Genomic DNA, 24531 nt, shown 5'->3' on the forward strand with positions numbered 1-24531 from the left:
TGGGGATAGAAAACATGTCAAATTTAGGAAATGCATGTTTTTATTTTGTCTATCCTTTGAATCACCCAGAAACAAGGAACATTTATATGGTATGCACAATCTTTTCTCAGGAAATCTGAATTTTAGATTCTGAATTTTAACGATGAAATGATAGAAAAACAATTGCTATAAAATACTGTGCTATTGATATTTAATATAAAATGTATTTTACATATTAAACAAAATCACTGTAAATAGGAAGCTAACCGAATGCAAGGGCATTGGCTAAAAGAGCATAAGTCTAATTCACTAACACTGACTCTACGCCCATTGTTTTTAAGCTTGAGAAAGATAAAATTCTAAGGAAAACATCTCACAGTGTGTGTCCTGCTAGGATTCACTGTTATGTTCCACTGGTTAATTCTTACCTATTGTTTTCCTCCTTATTGCCACACCATTATTATCAAAAGTTACTGCTTGTGAAGAAAAGATAAAAGGATCGCTAATGCTAATCCTGTTCTCTTTCAGTGGGTCCTTAGAATCTAACAATACATTACCCCTATAACATTAGCCTGAAGGAACCATTTGCTGTTTTAAAACAATGAATACCAAAACAACAGAAAACCACTTAGATGTGACTGCCCTTTCAGCTTTATTAATTTAGGCAAAGTGACAGGTTAATTTACGTGGTTCACACCTGTCAGGAGCAGAGTCTTGACTAATTCAGTTTACAGTGACCAGGAGATCCTCCCTCAGGCTAAGGTTGAACTTCAACCTACTGTTGAGCAGAGTGTAACACAAACACATCACTCAGATTTCTATCAAGCCAGTCCCTTCAGAATTCCACATGGATGGCACACCACCTTGCAAGTGTTCAAAACTGAAGCTGAAGGAAGACTATATCTACCCAAGAAAGACTAAGTATTAGGGAATCAAGCTATCTAGAGGCCAAGGAGTATTTTCCTAAATCTTTTGTCTTGAAGATGCTCCCCTCTTCCCGAACCATATTACAGCACAATTTGAAAAGCACTTTATGCTATATAAGAAACTATTTTCCTAAATATCGTCATAAACATTGTTTTTATCATCAGTAAGTCTGGAAAATATGGAGAGGTTTCAACTCTCATTTAAGTTCTAAACAAGCAGAAAAAAGGAAACCTGGACTTGAAATCCACAAGGAAAGAAATAGCCTTTCTGTTCAGCGTTTGCAGTAAGTAAAACGTTCTCTATTGTAGCTTGCACTAGCGTAGCAGCACTGCCCTATCGACAGCATCAATGGAAGAGCTCCAGCCAAGCAGCACCTACACCGAGTTTAGAAAGAGACCGGAAGGAGCTTTTATATTTTTTCCATACTTGCTCAACTACTACAACACATTTTTACTACAACTAAAAATATTTTACATTGAAATTTCAGTCTTTGAAAAAAGTACCCAAGTCTCCAATGAAAACCACGTAATGCGTATTTGACAAATCACAGTAAATAATGATAAAATATTACAAACCAATACTGATGCTACACAAGCAAACGTACAAAAAGATGCTTACATTAACTGTGAAGAATTCTATATTCAAGATAATATTTTAAAAGTTTATATACAATTTTACAGGTAAATTCTAAAATATCACAATTTATCAGAGTCAGAATTTAACTATTCCATTTCAATGCAAAGACTTTAGACCCAAAAGACACAAATAACCATTTAAACTATGTTTGCCAGCCAAACTATTGTGAGAGCAAATATAACGTTACTTGACCCAGTATTCAAACTTAGTCATTATAATCTTTGAGAGTGAAAATTATGCCAAACTGAAGTATCATTTCGTGTGTAGAAGTGCTGTGGAATATAAGAAGCACTGATGAGAACAACATGTTAAACATGATATTTTTATTTCTGGCCACGTAAGGCAATGACTCTAATTTAAAACAGTCAAAAACTAAATAATTTATTTAAAAACCTGATTTAAACTCCCCAAGCTAGTCTTTTCCCATATTTAACATATTTTCTGTGTATATTTACATAATATGCTTATAAAGAAAAATAGGTTCAGGCCAATTTAATAATATAGACTATCACAATGTCAAAATAGTCTAGCCTAACCCTAGCTCTTCAAATATATTTTTCCATTCTACCTATGTTTACAACCAATAATCAACGTCAACATGCAAGATCTGTGATATTTTCAAGCTTCTACCATCTAAATCAATTCACTCTTATCATCAGGTCAAAAAGGTGAGTCCTTAAAAGGAAGAAAATGATTCATTAAAGATGCTGTATTGAGCTGTATCTGAGCTTGTGGGCAGTATGAATTAATAAAATATAAGTATTTTTTTTAACCATCTCTAAAAATTGGCAAACCAGCTGCAAGAGGAGCTGCAATTTGGGTCTTTTGGACAGTAAAATGTAGTAGGAATACCAGAATCATTAGTAACCATTATTAATTGTAACCTACTGATTTTAGTTTGGGGTATGTATGTTTTGTTTTGTTTTGACCATAAAGTTGCTTTTGGTAAATCTTTGGTCATTTCTCACCAGCCAAGATTCATAAAGTCAACAGGCACATCTTATTTTCTCAAATTATTTGAAGGAGCTCCATTAACTTGTCACCTCCACTAACTCATCATCTCCATTAATTTGTGCTTTTGACAAACACACCTTTTGAGAACCAAATATAGCTGATCTTTTTTTCTTTTTTACAAATATAACTCAAATTTTTAACTTTATAGGAAAAGCGTTTAACACCCAAACAGATAATATAACCTGAAGCATCTCTAAGAAAGAACATAAAAAATAATCTGAAAATGAAATGATGACAGGATTTAACTCTGAAATGTCCTCATTTTTCAGTGCTTTCCAGGGAATCATTTCTTTTGGACTGAGAACACAAGCACACTTCCTCAGCAGCTGAAAGCCTTTCAAAGAACCAGATAGCTACCACTGTGCATCTGAACCTCATATAAAACACAAACCAAGTAATAAAATGGCAACTCACCAGATTTCTAAACACACATTTAACCTAAATCAGGAAGAATTTTCCACATTTTTCCGACTGAAAAATATTTTAAAGGTAACACTCATAGTTAAGACAGACTTTTACTCAAAAGCTTTTCTCATACTAATATTAAAAAAAAAATCCAGCTTTCTCTCACTCCTTCCTCCACCAAAAAAAGGATCACAGAAAATACTTTAAAAGAATATTTTATTAGATTTCTTGGATTTTGTTTTTAAAGCAATACTTTGCAAATTTAAAAAATAAGATTTTCAAGAATTCTAGAAAGACTTCCCAATATATTCCAGTATATATTTACTTAAAATAAATTTCTAAAATAGACATTTGTATAACACATTTTTCCACTCCATGTGTATAAATAACCATTCATGGCATTATAATTTGCACAAATTTGAACTTACACTTCAGAACTTGAATTATAAAACTGGGAAAGATATAATATCAAATTTATTAATATTCACACACAACTCAAGTATAAAAGTCTTGATTGAAAGACTCATTTTCTGATCAATGTGTTAACTCTGAATGTTTCAAGTTCATCAAAAAATTACAGAAAGCATTTCATATTTAACAAAACACCAGTATCAATCATCAGCAGTTTTTTGTGCTGTTACACAAAAGAAGTCATCTTAAGTATTTCAGATACACAAAAATTCAAAAAAATCCAACCAATGTGAAAGATTAAAGTTTATCCTTATGTAATTCCTTAGGTATACCTTTAGACTTTCATATTAATAAGCAGATTACCATTAAACACTTTAAATGAAAATAAACATAAACTCCTAGGAAAACAAAACAATTCTAAAATGTGGGCATGCCAATATCTTTAAATGTAAGCAAGCTGGAGGTTTTTAATCTTGTGGGTTTTTAGATGTTGCTGTTTGGGGTTTTTCCCCCGTTTTGCCACAACGTTGATTCATGAATGAAATCCCACTTTAATATCCTATTTTCTCTCACTTACATGTATGCTGGAGAAAGTGGAGTTGACCTGGATGTTTTAAGCACAGGAACTGGGAATTTCCAGATAGCAGGAGAGCTCGTTTTCCATTTCAATGGCATGTTGTCACCACGGTACTACAATAACAGTAAACAGCGTTTCCATAACAGACTACCAACTAGGACTTTCATTCCACACTGTACTGACACAGCAGTGGCTGCCGCGGAGAACAAGCAAACGATTCTGCCAGTGCCCTTAAACCGATGCTTCCAATCTGTAAAATAGGGCTGCAAGGTACCTCCTTTAAATCCTCCTGTCCCCTAAAGCAATATGATGATTCTATCATTCTAACTCAACAATAGTGCCACCTCGTTAGGAAAGCATTGACTGCAGTATATTTTTTTTTTTAAGACTGCACTGTGTATACATACCACACAATGCAGCTTTATTTAATAAAAGCAGCTAGGGTTTTGGCTTTTTTGGTATTGTTTTAAGCTTGCATTGCCATTGTTCTACCTTAACAGGGATACTGCAGCACTGTACTATATTCTGCACCTATTAACCTGATTTCTGACCAATAGCAGCAGAAAAAAAAAAAAAAATAGACGGGTTTCATATGAAAATGAAACAACATACCTACTCAGAATACACTTGTCATCCTCTGAACATTCTTCTTTTGAGCTGCAACAATACAAATGGGATATAAACCTCAGCATAGCCTTAGGCCACAGCTAATAGAGATCAGTGACTAAATTCGGCAGCCTGTTTTCCTTCTGTGCAAGCTCTGGCCACACAATACAAGAATGCCATTATGGGAAAAACCCGGTTAAAAAATGCCAGTCTCTCTGTTTTCCAGTTAGAAGAAGGCAAAATGTAAGAACAAATGTAAATTGCTGCAGAACTCTGCACGCTCTTCTAGTAGCTTCTGATTCAAGCTGCTCTCCTTTCCCTATTCTTATTTCCAAGCCGGGATGAGCAAAATCTCATACAATTACAACATGCTGTGGTAACACGAATATCACTCTGTCTTCTGCAGCAGAGAAGTACAGAGTAGCGTGCTCTTAACAGCAGTCCTGGGAGGGACGCTATCAACAATCTAATTCAATGCTGCCCTCCCCTTCTTCTCTCCCCCTTCCCCCTCCCGTTCACCCCCCCTACCGCCTCCCCCCGCCCCCAAACAGCTCACAAATTGCCTAGAGGAGAGACCAATGCTGCTGGCCAAGCAGGTGTCCAGCAGCGACCATTCCCCAGCTGAGCAGCAGCTCCAGTAACCTCGAGGGGTTAGTGACTGACAAGGAGGTTCAAAAATTAAAGCTGCTGTCAAAGGCAGCTTGAGGTATTTCATGAAGGCAACTGCAAATATAGGTTTCATCTATATCGTTTTAAAATACTGCCAGCAAATAGCGTCCTAAGTGCCCAGAAAGTGACTAGGTATTTTAAGTTTCTGTTTAAACCACCAAACTCACAAATTTTCTACGCAATTCTAAGAAGTAAAAATAGGATAAAATTGGTTTCATGCTGAACTCTTTATTTACAGGCTGAAGAATTTTCCTTCTGATGTAGGCAAGTTGTCATCACTAAATATCTACCTTCATAGCACCCTTCCAAATTCTACCTAAAAACAGAATTATCCATCTTCATCAATGCAAGCTTTGTAAAGGCAGACCGCCATTGACATGAAAACCACCACCTTTTTAAAAACTCACTGCGGTGACAAAGAGCTCATATTTACTTTCAAGTTTTTATTCAAACAATAAACTTGTGCTTCCAACATAAGTAGTTGGCTTTCATACACTCTTTCCGAGTTATTCCTAGTTTTAAAAAGATTGAGATTTAGTCCCTTAAGAGTCTTTCTCATTTGTATTCAAAAAGCACAGATAAGTGTTTCTGTAGAAAGAAACTACTTTCAAAAATTCCAAAATATATAATTTAATATACCAGAAATACAGTGTGAAATCAGTTAAGGTAATCATAAGTACCATCCTTTAAGATACACATTAATATTCAAGCAAAAAGTATTTCCCTATGAAACCCAAACACATAGATATATACGGTATATACATACACACATACATACATATATGGAGAGAGAGAAAGCTTATTTTGAAACACTGACCAGGAATGCATAAACTTTATTAAATATTAAATAGATGTCATCCATCACTACCTCACAAATAATTTTTATTCAATCTATCATGCACAAATACTGCCTCCCCAAAACACGCTCAAGCAACTTAAAGGGTTAAGTTATATTTCTAACTCTTTTTAGTACCTACACGCAAAACTGTCTCATGAAAATCTTCAAAGGAATTAGAGAAAGGAGTATTTATCAATACCTTAGCGGCCAAAATCTATTTAAAATGTTGAAAAAAAAGTGTCACTAATACAAATAAACCATAGTCAATATTTTACATTAGAAGGCTTTGAGTAATAATTCTTAATAGTTATGCAGCAAAAAGGTCCCAGGTACAATCAGCGGTGGCAACTTGTTGGAAACCCCAAGGAAGGAAACACACACACACACACACACACACACACACACACACTCAACAAGCAAGTTTGGAATGTTCTATTCCAAAAATCTGAAGTATTCTCAAACATTTAAAAATATAAAACATAAAACGGTTACAAATTAGCTATATGTAGCAAGGAGATGATGTTTTAGAAAGGAAATCCAATCACTTTCCAGCTTATGAAAATATTACAAAGCAGTAATTGCAAATGTAACTTCTTCTGAGAACAAAGACCCCAAAACCTATGTAAAAACATGGTGGTGAAGTGTTTCAAGCAGTTTATCTATCAAGACTACTCAACATTTATGAGTGGGAAATAGGGCGAATGTAGAGTTTTCCAAATTTCCAAGAGAGTAACCCGCACAAAAAGGTGAAGATCGCTTTATTGCAAAGGTTCTCAAGTTATTATTCTTTCTATGAACAATGGACTGAATCAGAAAACCAACATATTCTTTGTCTAACCTTATTAGGTTCCAAAGAAATCAACCAATACCACCAAATCATTTATGTCAATTTTCGGTCTAGATGTTTCTCAGACATAATGTTTAGAGCCTGTTTTCGTGGCACTCCAACAATTGTAGTATTTGTTCAAAGTGAAAAGAAAATAAGACTGCTTTCCTCCACCCCACCCTCAGCACTCTTAAAGACCCCAAAACCCTAAAAGCATTATATCTGATGATGAACATTTACTCATATTCAGTTCTTTTGCTTTAATAAATTGCTAGGAGTCATTTGTAATTATCTCTCGTGAGCAAACTAATATGCCAAAGGCTTTAAAAATAATTCCTTTAAGTAAAAATATAGTCCATGAAATATACTTTACACTATTAATTTGCTTAACAACACCATTCCTCATACATCGTTTAGAAATAAACTTCAGCCAGGTAAAATCACCCCAATTCAAAATTAGCAGAGTCCAAATTAATCAGATTTTACTACCCTGACGGCAACTCCAGTAGCAACTATAGAGTGTAATTACCGTTACATTCCGGAACTAAAAATGTTCTCACCTACTGAGTGAAAGGAAGAAAATGATTAAACAGTATTTTAAATATAATTTTATGCAGGCTTAGTGTCCCACTACTTTAATATTTAGACTGGGAAATGTCAAAAACCCTCGTTCACATCATGGGAAACACTGATTTCATTTATAGAACACTTGGTTTCTATTACGGACAACTGCATAAAATAGGAATAGAAAGACAACATACACAAAAGCTCTTCAAAGCATTTTATGAACATTAACTAATCACTTAAAAATACCTGTGAAACGCATATTTCAGAGATGTAATAAACAAAGGACAATGCTGGGACTTGGCCAAGGCCACAAAAAGAGACATTCTTTGGCCACATCTTACAACAAAGAATTCCCTGGCTCCAAATGTAGAAAGAGAAGATTTTTATAAGTTTTAGAACTCTTACAAATCATCTTGCTCATCAGTACCCTCATTGTATAGATAAAAAAACTAAAGCCCAGAGAAGTTAACTTGCCCGATGTCACTCTGTTAGCTAGCAGCAGAACTGGAACTAGAAACCAAGCTTCCATCTCCCAGTCCAGGATTCCTGCTCCAGAATCCCTACTGTACCCCCTTCTCGAAGAGACCATTCCATAAGACATGTGTTTCTATTGTATGAAGTGAACCACATTCTATAAATATCTCAACGTATTCTCAAAAAACAAGAACTACAAAGAGCTATTTACTCCTCCAATTATATGTACACTCAAAGACAGAAGTGGGAAACAACAAAAGTACAAAAGTGTACAGAAAGACCATTCCCAAAATCTTAATTCCAGAAGGTATTTAAGAATCATCAGGGAGAAAAAGGTAAGTAAAATTAAGCCAGTCATAGTATGAGAGAAAACTGAAATATACAGCTAAGAGTCTAATTTTTTCTCAATGTAAATGTTTCTAAATAACTTTACAGGAAAATTTAACTTGCTGACTGACTGCTACAGTTTGTCTCCAGTACCACCACCTTGCTAAATGAATTTAGCGAATATGACCTCTCTCTCCAACTTTACCTGATATTCCCTAAGAACTGACCTACCTTTTTCTTGCAACTTCTGGTTAATCCTGGGGTAGAAACAACTCAAGACTAATAGCATTAACTACAGTTTGTGTGAGCAGGCACTGTGTGATCTTCTCTTCAGTCCTGACAATGTCTCTTCAGACTAATCTGGGATATCCATGTTATTCGTGTTGCTCAGACAAGACTGTAGATCATGCCAAATTGTGCACTCTGTTTATGTTCTACCAATCAGTAAAAGTACTTGGATGGCAACCAAGTAGGGCTGTTAAACCCTTTAAAGCACACAAAAAATTTACTTCTGGACAACAGAGCAAAATTCTTACTACATTCAGGACTTCTTATTATAGGAAATAGAACTTTTCACACGAGTGATTATATATACTTGTGTGTATCTCCTTTATTTGTTTCAAGAAATTGAATATCAAATACATTAAAAATTTCTCACTAGATACTCAGACATGTAGCCTTGCTAAGATCAAAATGGAAAACTCCAGATGTTTCTCAAAGACGACTACGTTGAAAAGTCATCATTTCATCTTTTATAAGCAACTTCTCACATGTCAATTTCCTTAACAGAACTGTGTGGATCCTTATAGTCCCATAAAGGAGTTACATAAACTATTGTAACTATCACTACGCCTTGGATTACTATAGTACCTATCTCCTTCACAATACAAACATGTAGAAAAACACAGTTGTTGTACAGGGACATGCTCATGCCCATGCATGTGTATATGCACAGAGAATTCCTCATGCCATAATGGCATAAGTAATGTGAAGGGAAATACTCTTCCCATCTTTAGCATTTCTGAAGGAAAAGAAGGGTACTAAGTTTTGTAGGGTTCTTTTGGGGGGGGGCGGTGGTAGTTATAGAACAACAATATGTATGCTGATATACAGGAAACAACACAAAGGGGACCAAAGGAGAAAACAGTAAGGGCGAGGAAGGTAATGACTGGCTGGAAGGAGAATGGAAAGCCAGAATGGTAGTAGTTCCTGTTATTTATGTAGCACCTTTACAATTGGGGGTCAGATGAATGAGATTATGAGGCTAAGATAGGAGTTGGGGTAGGAGGGCTAAACTACTGAGGAATTGAGCAAATAATTAGAAAGATCCAGTTGTCGGGGACCCAATGATCCACAGATTCTGACTACCCTTACTCTCTTCCTACAGCTGATAAAAGGATTAGCAATGAATGGGAAATACAGAAGTTCTTGCCCTTCCTTATTCCGTTTGTTTTCTGTAGTATCTATATTCTTTACGGCTTTTTGGGGCTATTTTTGAGTGTTTCATTCATATATGATTCCGAAATCCATATGCCCAAGTAAGTCTTTATACATGTGACATGCATAAACTAAACTAATTCTTAAGTATTCTCATCTTTTAAAAAATGCCGTAAACTCCAAACAAAGGTGTTTGCATTGTGCTGGGAGTGGTGGTGGTGGAAATCAATGAATTTTAAATATATACTATTTACATACATGATTTTCAATTACCATTTTTAAGTTGTTTGAAAAAAGCAATTTAGAGAGACAGTTTATCATCATCAAAGAGGGATAATGTATCCAGTGCTCCAGTAAAGAGGCTATGCTGTTACCACACCCTGTGCTCCAGCCATGCTACTTCTTCTGCCTGAGATGCCGTCCCCAAATTCCTGCTCTTCCTTCAGGAAGACATTCCTGAATCTTTGTATCCTCCTAATCCAGCACTGTCCTGGCACATTGGAAAGCACTCAATAAGTATTTATTGAGTAAATTGAAACACAAGTTTATAAGCAGAGGGGTGCTTAAATAAGAACTGTGTATTGAAGCCAGGATATATCCTGGATGGTTTTTAAAATGCTGTTATTGATTCTGGTATTACTAAAGGCAGAGTTCAGATAAAAGGAATATTCATCTGTTAATTTGATAATTTCAGGCTATAAAGTTCTTAAAATGAAAAAAATTGAACATACACATTATCTTGTTAAAAATAAGTATATGTTGAAGAGAATCACCCAGGAGACATGCTTTTTTAAACAAAATAAATGCATTACTTATAGTGATGATGGAATGCTCTAACAAAAAAAATCTCTGCCCTAACCTCAAATAATGATAATTTATCTGTTTAGTCATCTCCCAGCAACTTCTTAAGTATCACCTTAAATTACGTTGGGTAAATAAAATAACCAAACCATTGTTAGATTTTCTGATGTGTTTGTACATTAAACTTGCAAACTTATCAAAATAAAAAGCCATTTAAAATGTACAGTGTTACTGAAAGAAAAGTTATGAATATGCCTCTACTGATTAAAAAATATATTCATATAAAGCTTTTCAAATAGTTTCACTACTTTGTTTTAATTTTGGTGGTATCAAATATAAAGCAAAACTACAAAAGTTGCATGAAGATAATGTACTAAGCAATATTACAATCTTAATTTTTGTAAATCCTGAACTATTTTGATAAGAATAAATAATCTCTAATAATGTTTACCTATGATGGTTGAAAAACTTTTCAACAATAAGCACATCACATATCCAATCTCAAAAGGCTTGCCAGTTAAAGAAAGTCAACGTTTGCTATATTCTACATTCTTTCAGAAATACCTATAGTTTCATAAAAATATGAGTTACTGAATGACTTTTGGAATAATATATTGACATTTTCTTCAACATTCCAATTAAAATGAAGGAAATAATGCTACTATCTTGAAAAAATTATATTTATCTTCTTATCCAAAGAGTTATTACATATAACATACACATGTACACCATGTTCTAGCCAAAAATGAGATCTAGAAGATTACCTAGTTGTCCCATCTCTTCCTACCCCTGAGCAGCTGTAAATCTTGGTGATAAATACTTATAGAGTAATAACAATAATGTTTTGCTAACCAGAAGCAAACACTTTCATGGAAAGCTAACTGTAATGACTCATTAAGATTAATATAACACTACTTAAATTTTCCATGAAAAAGGGCCCTTTACGTTCACTTGCTTTAATTTTGTTTTTACCATTTCCCAGGCCTAATCATTAAAACTTTAAATTTCCTACACATTTATCTATAGAAACTATTGTTGACTAAAAATAAAAAGTTTTAACCATATAATGAATGAGAATATCTTAAAGTCCAAAAAAAAGACTCAACTTCAGACTGGAACCTCGTGACCCACTACCATAACATGTGGTCCAACGGTTTTCTTAAAGAAGTAGTTGACAGTCATGGTATTTGCCGACTATGGTGGTATCCAAGAGACAGCAACCAGTTCAATACCTCTATTTTCATGACTATTTTGAGATCCTTATCATTTTCTAATTTAGAATTCTTCTCTTCGCTGATTTTAAGTTCTAAAGATTTTTCCTAAAAACGGGGGGGGGGGGCGGGGGCGGATATAGAAACAGTTATCCTGAAAGATGCCAAATATGTGGTGGTAAGTCTAAATTACAGAAGCTAGGCAAAAAGTGTGCAATTTAAAATGCTATGCCTGAAAAACATATTTAGCAATTCAATGAAAATCCTATGATGTAAGACATCATTAACTCAGGTTATAAAAAGTGTTCATGTGTTAAGAACTAACCAAAGTATTGTTTTAGAGTTATGCGTAACTTCATTACTTGGATGCAACGGTTGTCCAATGGGGGAAAATCCTCTCCTTTCCTTTATCTCATGTTCTATTACTAACTAAAGTAAATGCAATTTTGATGTGAGGGAATAAAAAACAGAATTCATCTTCTAGGTTGAGCCTAGGTTTTAGCTGGATGCAATTTAAATTTGGATTTCCTGACTGCCTTTCTAAGTCTGTCTACTTGAACTAGTAAGTTCAGAACCACTTTATGTCTTCAAAATCAAATATATGTTTTAAATAATCAGTTATTTCTCATGGAATTCTGAAGCTATAACACTTGAGTAAAACATATCTTCCCTTTAGCTAGCATATATTTATTCATTAATTCCTTATTCACCTTGATCTAAGTCAGAGACACGGTTGAGAATTTTTATGAATCTTCCACTACAGAGTTGGGCCATTTTGTTTAAATTCCCATGATACTGTTAAGTCCGTAAATAAAAATATATATGTTTAGGGATTTTCAGAATTACCAATTTTTGTGATTCAGATTTGTAAAGCACAGAACAACTTGTATTCCAAAAAGAGCAAAGAGGCCGAAAGATCAAGCTCAAACTGATACTCTAAACTGGGAACAAGCATTAACAAGTTGATTAATTAAGACCACGCTTTCACATTTGCCAACTAAAATGCATTTCTTTAAACTGAGGCTTCTTTAGTATATTAGCCATTACTGACAGTGTAATATAGACTCCTTGAACTTCACAAATTCCAAAATCAATCAACTCACTATGTCTAGCCCAAAACCTGTAGAGAAGATGTGCATGCTGAATTAGTTCAATCATCGATAAGTACTGAGAACTTATGACTTTGCTAGATGTTACAAGTATACAAAAGAACACATGTTCCCTGACCACAAATCTCTTACAATCTAATCAGCTAGACTGCATATTCACACATGAAACATGAGTGAGCATAAATAGATTGCTACAGAAAGCCTTAACTATCCAGAACCCTAGTTTTTTAGCCAGTTTTTTAAAATTAACTTAAATATAAAACAACTGGGATAGGTTAACTCTTAAAATATCAAAAACTCACTTATTTTTTACCATTTGGTGGCAATCTTTCTGCCCTTTACTTTCTTCAAGTCTAAAATGAACAGAAGCCTATTTAAAACACCTCCTAGTCACCATAATGCACTGATATGCTTCAGATGGAGATACAGCAATGCGTGCAAGTAATATCTGTGATTCCTCACCCTTGCTTGACTCCCGCCCTCACATGCTTTGACAAAGACCATGGATGCTACTGAGAGAAAAGTGGAACCTTTCTTTACATTCCAATACATATACCAAGAGAAAAGTCCAATACCTGGAAAGCAGATGCTCTCAAACTTTAGTATGCGTAAGAGTCATCTAGGGTAAATATTTAAAATGTAGAAGTCTAGAGATAGGGCCCAGTACTTTGCATTTTAAACAAGTACTCCAGCTGATTTTCATGCCTAGTCTACTAAACTTGAAGAAACACTGCTTTAAAGTCAAGGTTGATAACCCCCACTCAAGATAACCCCAGCTATAGTGAGATTCTTTTTCTCTCTCAGCTCCTGGCCTTCCTCAGCAAATCAGCGCTGGCTGCTCACCACTAGTTGTCAATCCGCACTGTCCAGGGCCATTATCTTGCCCTCCCACACTCCAGATCCTTCCAGGTCTGGGAGAGTCTGAAAGCAAGGTCTCCAGCTGGCTGACAGATAGGCAAAGAGGCAGACCAAGAGACACGTGCAAAGCGGGAAATTTCGAAGTACAGCAATTAGGAAACAAACGTGTTATAAATTATATTGATTGTGCAATACAGAGTAAAGTTAAAAGCTTGTTTTGAACTTTTTCAATGAGGAAGGATGTAGAAGAGGACAGAGCTAGGCACCTGTGGTCTGACTGCAGCTCTGCTACTACTTTGTGACCTCCGGTGTTATCTACCCTCATCTCTAAAATCGGGAAGATGCCACTTTCCTTGCCAGACTCACAGCAATGTTATGAAAACCAACTGAACCTGTGTTTGTGAAAGCACATTGGAAAATATAAAGCACAATACAATGACATGTGCTTTTTTTTAATGGAAAAATTTATCATTTTTTGTCTTAATAAACACAGTACCCTAGACGTTATTGAAAGTTTCCTTGATGACTGAATGTCTTCTAGTATCTCAGGGTCTTTTTTATGAAAATAAATTCTCATTGACAAAAAGGTAGAGGAAAATGCAGACCCTTGGACATACCCTGAAGTTGATTTTTTGAATATATCCTTGAAATCGGCTTGTTTTAAAGACAATTGCCTCCGTCTCCTGAAAGTGGAGTGCAAAAAAAAATCTGGTTAATTGTGACTTTACTGTATTCAGTTCAAATTTTTCAAAGCAATCTCTGCAAATATTTTAGCTGTAAATTAATAAACCATATTTATAAATCCTGAACAGTGAAGACCACACGGAACAATTTTTAAATGTGTAAATTAACTTTAAAAAAAATTAACTAGAAAGCCATAAGATTCTATTTGTTTTTAGAAGCTCTCTTAATGTTTCAGAAAGTCTGGAATAAAGATTGACGTAAAATACATTTATTGGCAGCTGATCTAAAAGACTAAACTAGCCAAATTTGGACACAAGGAAACACTTTTCCAGTAAATATATACGTGGCCTTGGAATGCTTTGTCATTTTCTAGCTTTGTAAGCCTAAAGTTCAATTCTTTGCTGATATACTATTTTGCCATAAAAACCTGAAAGCAAATAACACACATTACAAGCTTTCAGGGAACAGATGGCTAATGTTCTTCTGGGTTCATTGACTACCAATTTTCTTATTTTCATACTGCTTGTAATTAATAAAAACATAAATAGTTGTACTGTCTCCTAACCAGAAGATTTTCTTTTGTGAAGTTTTGTCATATATCTAACTCCTTCGGGCTAATACAAAAGGCAACGTGAACAGACACACTTGTGGTACTGCCTCAGGAATGCATTTTAAAAATAGAGACTACTACAGAAGCACTGCAGTATATGCTGTCAACAGTCAACTCTCTCAAAAAAATCAAAGTATGCTGGCAGGTGTTTGAGGAGCTCTAACAAAATTTAATTGTTTTACATTTATTTCTCTTATGTTGTTATTAACTTATAGGAAGCAAACACTACTAAGTCTTACCCTTATCTAACTTCAAAATAAACAGTTTTGGCTTTTTTCTGGGTCATTTCACAAGCACGATTGCATTATTAAAATCACAACTAAATCAAAGTCATAGTCTAATAGCATCTTTAGAAAGACTTTGGCAGAGACCTTATACAAAATGTTATCCTAAATCTAATGACTTCTTATGCAAAAGATATGGAGCAAGTATTTTATTTCTTTTTTAGAATGATAAATTCAAAACAACATCTCCTTAACGGCAATACGATTTCAAAGTCCACTTCTAAAATGCTATACACATAAAAATTAGTATTTTTGAATCATAAAAAGCTACAATGGGTTAAACTCATATTTGTCACGTTTTAGCATTAAGCCTTATCAAGCAAATAACAATTATATTATTTTTTTGTTTAAAAATACATTAAAGTATCTTTAAATACAGCTTATTTTATATTCCTATTAATATTGTTCCTTTCCTTTGTGTATTTAAGAAGAATCTGGTGTGCCACCTTCTGGTAACTGAGTGAAATTATGTAGCTCTACACAAGTCACTATTCTTTATTTTAACTTTTAAAATATATATATATTTCTAAACCTGTATTACATTTAGGCTATATAAATAAATCTATACCACAGTCTGAAGTAAAGTAAAATTTCCTTACTGCTTTTTTTAAAAATCAGGCTTTATACATGCTTCCTATGATTTCTGCATGGTTACCAATATGTCTCCTGAATTCTACAATACATATAAAATTGATTTTTGTACACCGCTTCACAGCCACATATGAAAACAACAGGCTTGCTATTTTAATAAATAAGTCACAGCAGTAAATAAAGGAAAAGAAAGTTCTCTTACCAATAAGCCCATTTTTCTTTTAAGGTTTGAACTCTCATCATTTGTCATGTTCTTGTGGATCCCTCTCTCATCAAATTCTCTGGAGTTTTAAAGTTGAGAGCTGTGATGCACAGCTAGGCTCTGCTACATAGTAGCGCACCCCAGTGCATCTGGCTGGTATAACACTTCAGTTGTAGTTCCGAAAAGCAGAACAAGCTTTATACATTCAAAAACCTATGCACTGCACACGTTCCTTTGATAGGAAATTGTATTCAGCGTGGTTAAACTATTTATATTTCATATCTTAACTCCTGGTCAAATATGAAGATCATAACCACACAAATCTTGAACTTTTTTCCAGTAAATGAACAGGAACAAAGTGTTCATCTTCAGAGCAGAGATGTGGTGAAGCAAATACTAACACTAGGAGATCTGATTTAGGAAAAAACACGTTTACCTGAAAGTAATCTTATTCTTTCAAGGGTCACTGTCCTGTTATTTGTCATATTACCATAAATCTTTACTATCTTTAACTCTTCCCTCTCTCTCACCCCTAGTAACCAGTCATTAAGTCCTATCCTTTATCAGTTTTCCAGGACTCTACCACCTACTGTTTTTTTGTTTTTTTAACAAATGAGCTACTTCAAAAAATACATATAACTGGTCTCTCTGCATCTCCAATCTTCAATCTATCAATTACATTGCTTCTAGATGACTCTCTTAAAATATAAATATATGTGAAGTAAATTAAGCGTTCAATAAATATTTTATTCAACACGCTTGTTAAGAATTTGCTGTGTGTTAGGTAGGTACTCTGCTAGGTGACATGAATGTAAAGGCAAATAAGACATAATCCTTTGCTCCCAGGAAGCTCCTAGTTGAGTGAGGGAAGCAGATGTGTACTCTGACAGCACAAAATATAGTGTAGAAGCTTTAGTAGTATGTATATTCCCAGGATTCTACAGCAGCAGAGGAACAACGAAAATAGTGCTACAACTGAAGCTCAAGAATGAGACATTCACCAGGTGAACTCTAGAAGAAACAGTCTGTTCAGACACACAGAGATTTGAGGGAGTACATGTTGGAAGGATCAGGAAGTCTTCAACAAGACTGGAAGGAGTTTAGGGTACATAGGGTTGAGGGGAGTGGATTTTAAGGTATACAAAAACCCTATCACAGAAGACCTTACATGTCAATGAAGAGGTTTCGATTTTATCCTATGAGCTATGAGAAGTCATTTATTGAATGAGTGGATCATTCAAGGAATTAATCAAGCAACAGTGCCTGGCACTAAGAACTCACTACAAGCTGGCTAACCTATTCTTTCAATTCACTGTCTAGTATCCCCTAACACCATTCTATATCTCGCAAGCTTGCTTGGTTCTTTCTCTCCTTTGCTCCAGAGGTCCTCTTGCATGAAATCTCTTCCCCTCTGCACTTTTCTGAACTGAACTCATCCTTCTAGATCCAGCTCAAATTCCAGTGTTTTCTGTGATGTCCTCCATGGTAATTTGAGTTTACAGTTTTTAAATGTTTCTCCATTATACAGACCACACATTCTTCCTCAAGTTTGGCACACAATGTTCAAGAACCCTTTTTGACCCTTTGCCTATAAAGTGAAGTAAGACGGTGAGGAGACGACATGACACTAAGGCAAAAGTCAGAACCTGAGAATAAGCGGCCTAAGAAAGAACACCTCCCCAGACTTCACTTACGCACTAAACTCAGTAACTTCCTTCACACTCTCAAGACCGGAAAGCAAAGGACATGAATTGTGGAGAGAACTCGATCTGTATTGGGCAGCAATTCTGCATTACTATGCAACATTGCTGGCTGTATACATCACAGCTCTGTTTCAAAAATCCCAGAAAATTGATAAGAAAGGGATACCAACAGAATAGCTGAAGGATGGAGCTGCGATCTTTGCGAAAAAAAGAGCTATAAGAGAGCAGGGACTGTGATTGTGTATTACTACTTGCATAAATCAAGAGAATTCACCTGAAGGTCCATACAATAAACAAAAAGAATTCGTGAAGATCACAGAAAGAGCTGAGAGAGTGAGGATAGGGGACTGGACTCAGAAGGTTCAGAATCTCATAAGGTATTAAGGGAGAAAATCCAAGTGTAAGACGGGGGTGTGTTACAAAAAAGAGATAATAGTGTTAGCTGGGAGATTAATCTAGGACAAGAAGCTTTACCAGAGAAACATATCCTGGGGTGTAAATATTTAGTGCTCTCTCCCTGTGGAACCACACCCCATTATGCTCAGTGTCAAACACTCAGACAAGCTTTGGTTGATGTTGGCATTTAGCATTCAGCTGTCTCATCCATTTTATGTATGCATAATCTCTTAGATTTATGCAATGATGCAAAAAGCATGGTGCTTTCTTTTATGTAGACAATAAAAACTCTTTTCATCTTATTCAACCACTTTATGTTAAAGTGGGTTAAGAGGACTCTGCCAATAATTTCAAAAAGCAGTTAATACTTGAAAATATTCTCTCAATGATTTAAAAATGTCCCAGATAAAAGCTGTCTACACGTTCCTTCTTGTTTATTGAGTGCAAAAACTGACCACTTTCCTTTCTGCTAACTTGTAAGGAAAAAATTCAAACACAGAAAAAAATGGAGAATGTGATTTTGGCCATGTGCCACACTTTTCTCAAAAAATCTTCAAAAAAGGGGAATACTTAGGGGACATAAAAATGATTTAATCCACTGGGTCTTCGGAAGAATGTTTTTAAACTATGTATCAATGGTACCATAGATTTTTAAAACAAAGAAAAAATAAGCCAGACCATTTCCTCATTTAGTTTTGTGGAAAACAGAACAATTGCCACAGTATTTCCCTCAGGCCCGGCAGAAAAAAAGCAATAATCATTTTATATTACACTTTGAACTACAACAGGTATTTTATCCAAATTCACATGAACGAGTTCATCTAGAAGTTGTAAAAATAGAAAAGAGAGGAATAACTACCTTCTGGTAGTCCACAGTAAGTCTCTTATATTATTAGTGATTTTCATGACAGGGGCTATATTAGTCTAGTAGAAGTAATTCACTTACATTCCATTTAAATCAGCATCATTGTGTTATCTGGAAACTTAGAAATAAGCTAAATGACATTCCATAGACAGAAGGGCAGACATGGAGCTAATGAGGATGTAAGAATATTTCTATTTGTCAATTACCTTTCAACCTAATTTTCCTATCCAGATACTCCATGAAATATTTTACTTGTTTTAAATGTCAGGTGATAGCCTTAGCCAGCAGAATTCCAAGTAAAAAAGTTTATTATAGCTTTTAATTTTTAAGAGTCTCATTTTCATTTTCACTCTGCCCTTGAGGTCGGCAATGCAGATGTTACTATTCCCATTTTACTAGTGAAGAAACAGCTATTTAATGACTTGGCTCAAGTGACATAGCTGCTGAGAGAACTGGAAAACAAGAATCCAGGTCCCCTGACACCTAATTCGGTGTTCATTAGTCACCTCTGTACTGTATTAATATTTATTTTAGGGAAAAAAACACAAATACGACTCTAGAGGAAGACAGGAATAGGTCATAGAAGGTATAGGATGCTATATGATTAAAGCTGCAGAATGATCAACCTATACCTATGCCAGAAACACCTTCCCAATGCCAATTCACAGAGCTCCCTTTTAGCCTGCAATTAGCAATTTCTTGGCATAGACTTCAAACATGCCATACTCTCTCATGCCTCAGTGGTTTCACATACGATATTCTCTCCACTTGGAATTCCCTGCCCTCCTTGTCTATTAAGCAAATTTCCAGTCATACTTAAGTGTTCAAGCATATCTCCTTACATGAAACCTTCCTTCACACCCCTTAGCAGACTCCAGTGCTAGGTTTTCTAAATTCCCATAGCACTTTGAATATTATATCTTTTGTCACTTTGGATTATAACTGTTTCTATAAACTATATACTAGACTATAAACTCCTGAGAGCTGTGGTTGGGTCTTCCTTATATTTTTATTATACCTAACTCAGTGCCTGTCACATAGTAACTCAATTATAGGAGGCAATTTTGGTGAAATCAAGTCAGCAGAGCTAAGTTCTTCTCTCCTCCAAGACTAAGCACAGTTTTCTGATGATAACCAAACAAGAAATCATTAAAGGGCCTTATCCTTCCTAAACTAAGATGTGAATGATAAGAACTATATAAAAGATGACAATTGCAAACAGTATACCTAAATGACTCCTTTTGATGTTTGCGTGATAGACCCTGTGTGTGCCTAGCAGGGTGCCCAGAATAGTAGGTATATGACAACTTTATAATGGATGGATAGAAGGGCGATCGGCTCAACAAGTGACTGCTGAACTGGACTGAGAAAGGAAACAATAAGGAAGGGAAATGCCGATCATTGTTTGTCTAAGTCAAGACAGTATTCGCAAAGCTAGAAACTAAAGAAATGCAATTTCATTGGTTTGTCACCACCTAGACCAGTGAACACAGAAAAATGAAACAGCATCTCCTAAACCCAGTCATTTCTACAGACTGCTAACTGAAAAGGATAAAAGCATATTCTTCAGATTGTTAGATCCTATTAAGTTATTGTAACCAGTGATGATGAAAGAGTAAACCACAAAATCCAATTTTGACAATAACTGCTCCACTAGATTGAGCAAAAAAATAAAATAGTGAATTCAACCAAGCAAGCCATTGCACATCACCAATAACTAGTAACTCAAATGGTATGATGAGCAGTCAAGAGTAAAATACACAAATGAAGCACAGGAGGGCCCAATGCTAACGTGCCTCTGGAACTTTCAAAATAGAGAAAAATATACATATTTGATTAAAGACCTATGAATCCTCTGTTCCAATATGAGAATTCTAATACAGGCTTAAGGAAATGTCTCAAACCCCGTTCTCATTTCTCAAATGTCTCATTCCCCGCCTTCCCCTTTTTGCTAACCGGCAGAGTAGAAATATCAAAGATATTAACATAATGAATATAAAAAACAAAAGACAATGAGGTTCCCCATAGGGAAGAGCCTATTCACAGCATGGTTTAACATATGCGTAGTGTTAGGGAGTGGGGGTGGAGGCTTCTGCAGCTGTGAGGGCTAACTCATGCAGATCATTAACCACTATCTTCGGGTGTGTTCTGGGGTATGGTCAGAAAGGCTGGAGGTTTTTATTTAAACGAAAGTAATGTGGTCTTATAAAAGGGAGCTGTGTTTTGCTAACACTGGACTTGAATTTTGCTATTGGGACACAGAAACATAGTGTATAAGTCCCTACGGGTTAGTTGGAAATACAAGAGTCGTAAAAGCCTCTAGGATCCTGAATCCTAAAGGAAAGATTGGCTCAGAAGCCACAGAGAACAGTGAGACAGCCAGGGAGACAACCACTAACAGTTAAAGGAAGAAGTCCCAGAACAATGAAAAAACAGTGGCAAAAAATAGGATTCTGTATTAACCAATCACGCATGAGTCAAGAGTGAACTTGATAGCCCATCATTTCTAATGCAAACTTTAGAATTACTTATGCCTTCCTTACTGCTTTCATCATTTCAATTGTCTATTCAAAAACCTTCCATGACTTCTTATTTGTGTGGATGTATCTGTAGACTCCACTTTCAAGGTCCCCTCAAGCCCAGCCCCACCTTATTTATTCAACCCCATCTCCCATTATACGCCATCCCAGATCTGCACACAACTGGAAAAGACAGTATCACCTTACCCAGAACTGCCATGGGAGCTATTAACAACAACAACAAAAAAATTGCAGCTTATAGTTTCTGTGGATTCAACAGAAGAATACACAGAAACAATTTGGGGGAGGGAGGCAGAGAGGAAAGAGTTTTCCCAGTCCCAAAATATCTTCTCCTACAGTGCCTACTCTCTCTCCAACAAACTTTCTCTCTCCAACTACTGTGCCTTCACCTTCTCTCTCCCTCCCAATCTCTCTCTCTCCTCCATTGTCTGCTCTGTACTACTGCCAGAAATTCCAACAATTACAGGTTCATTTGAGCTAAAAAGAAGCCTGTTAAAATTATAATAAGTACAGCTGCCAGGAAGAGGTGACTATCAGTTATTCACACCTGGGTGTGAATGAGTTCAGTCAAGTTTCTTCAAATAGCAAAAAGCTGCAGCCCTCAGGGAATGGGGAAGGCTGGGGGTGAGAGAGACTTTTGGAATCCTTGCAACCTTGGGTGGGGTGCTATTTGAAGGAAGTTAACAGCAGGAGGGCCTTGGGGGATGAAGAAACTCTGTCTAGAGATAAAGAGAAAGTAAGATGTAGAAGAGTGCAAAAAGGTTCCTAGGAGAACAACAAAATTCAACTTCCAGTACCACTCAGTGTCTTCTAGCCCAGAATCCCTCGTGCCTTTTCTGACATCCTGTTCCCAGGCCCTGGAGCTCAGGCTAATACTGTCCTTGGGATAGATCAGCTACTTAAGTAGGTTAAATACAATATTTTGGGCAGTGCCAGAAACCTCACTGACATGTATATGACGTATCATGTCCAAACAAATGATTTGTAAATAAACCTTTAGAATATACACCATTGATAGGTTGGGAACTACTTGTACTTTTCAACATATACCTCCCCCCACTCCCCACACACACACTCTCCTTAGGTGGTCTCTTCTGTTTTGGAGATGCTAGATGTTTTTTTCTGCCGCCATCCATTCAACTTATAAAACATCCCCCTTGCCTAGATTGTTGCCACTCCTCTGTTCACACAAGTTCTCCCTTTTCTTAAGTTCCAAATCAAGCTCTACCTTTTTGAAGCCTAATCTGATTTCTCCAACACTCACCGAATGAATACCCTCTTTTCTAAACTCTTGTAGCACTTATCATACAGTGTTCTTATTTAGCCATAGGTGCGCTCACCACAGCTTCTGAAATGAAGATTGGAAGCTAACTTTCTACAGGCAAAGGCCATTCATTCATCCACCCAAACAATTAATAAGCATCTACTTCGGTTGTGTTCAGACTAGAAGTTCAACTCTGAGTAAGCCCAGTTCCCCACCCTAAAAGTGGTCACAGACCAGGGAATATCAAGTACATTCCCAACACTACGCACCTCCAAGGTGATATGAACGCCCAAGTAGTGCCCTAACCCGGCTAGGGCAGGGAATCAGGGAGAGTTTCACAGAGGTGACACCTGAGCTGAGTGTTTAAGAATAAACAGGGGCCGGCCCCATGGCTTGGCGGTTGAGTGCCTGTGCTCCGCTGCTGGAGGCCCGGGTTCGGATCCCGGGCATGCACCGAGGCACCGTTTGTCCGGCCATGCTGAGGCAGCATTCCACATACAGCAACTAGAAGGATGTGCAACTATAACATACAACTATCTACTGGGGCTTTGGGGAAAAAAAGGAGGACTGGCAATAGATGTTAGCTCAGGGCCGGTCTTCCTCAGCAAAAAGAGGAGGATTGGTATGGATGTTAGCTCAGGGCTGATCTTCCTCACACACACAAAAAAAGAATAAACAGAAATGTGTCAGGCAGCCAAGTGAGAAGGAGAGGATGGTGGGGAGAGGAGGCGGCAAAACTAGTTAAGGCACAATTGTAATTGTGACAATATAGAAGTCTTAAACTAAAGCAGTAGTTGGGGGACATTCAAAAAGATTTTTCAGAGATAGAATGGACAGGACTTACTGACTACAGATGATGGTAATGGTTAACATTTGTTGATCACTTACCATGTGCCAAGCAGTGTTATAAATGCTTTACCCTTTTAATCACTTAACTTATTTAATCTTTACTGTGACCTTATAATGTACATACGTTAAAACAAGAGCTGCACTTGGACTTATTTTTTATTTTATTTTTTTTAATTCCCCCCCGCCCCAGTGCATAGTCGTGTATCCTAGTTGTAGGTCTTTCTAGCTCTTCTATGTGGGACGCCGCCTCAGCATGGCTTGATGAGCAGTGCGTAGGTCCACACCCGGGATCCGAACTGGTAAACCCCGGGCCGCCCGAAGCTGAGTGCGCAAACTTAACCGCTATGCCACTGGGCTGGTCCCCTGTAGATACTTTAACATCCCCATTTTATGGACGAGAAAACTAAGCCATAGGAAAATCAAGTGACATGACTAAACTTATACAGTGAATAAATATTGGCACTATTGAAACTAGAATTTGACCCCAGGTAGTCTAGCTCCATAGTCCACTACTTAAGCCGTCTATTACAGAATCTTTAAATGTGAGCTTGTTACACGGAGAAGGGGAGCCCAGGATGACTGCAAATTACCGAGAGAGAAAAAAGTAGAGGCAGAAAGGGCCATAGCACAGGGAACTTGAATACATTGTGGGTTACAGTTATTAATTACTTCTGCTCCTTGTTCCTAATGTCAAAAGCAAATTTCTTGGTTCATTTTCTCCCTATATAGTCCAGCATTTTCTTCAATGGTACTGGTAATCCAACAGGTACCTAGTCTGAACCTCAATCTGTTTGTTCTTAGTTTTAGCACTTGGCACATTCAGTGTCTTCCCCGGATTCTTTATAGATATGGCTTATCTCCTTTACTAGGT

At 36.3% G+C, this 24531-nt stretch overlaps 1 protein-coding gene across 15 annotated transcripts in view; it reads right to left on the reverse strand.

The window, feature by feature from the left end:
- KLHL13 (kelch like family member 13) overlaps positions 1 to 24531 on the reverse strand; it is a 176361-nt gene that overhangs the window by 52008 nt on the left and 99822 nt on the right. For 9 of the 15 annotated variants that reach the window (XM_058536562.1, XM_058536569.1, XM_058536566.1 and 6 more), the window contains one exon: positions 14290 to 14355. The exons of 3 other annotated variants lie outside the window; for them this stretch is intronic. In XM_058536562.1, the coding sequence (XP_058392545.1) occupies positions 14290 to 14355 (66 nt within the window). Of the gene's footprint in view, positions 1 to 3949; positions 4063 to 4561; positions 4937 to 14289; positions 14356 to 16043; positions 20880 to 24531 lie in introns of those variants that run through there. 3 more of the 15 variants (XM_058536572.1, XM_058536570.1, XM_058536573.1) reach the window with 3 other exon arrangements.

This window comes from Diceros bicornis, chromosome X, assembly GCF_020826845.1.
Source record: "Diceros bicornis minor isolate mBicDic1 chromosome X, mDicBic1.mat.cur, whole genome shotgun sequence".
NCBI lineage: Eukaryota > Metazoa > Chordata > Mammalia > Perissodactyla > Rhinocerotidae > Diceros > Diceros bicornis.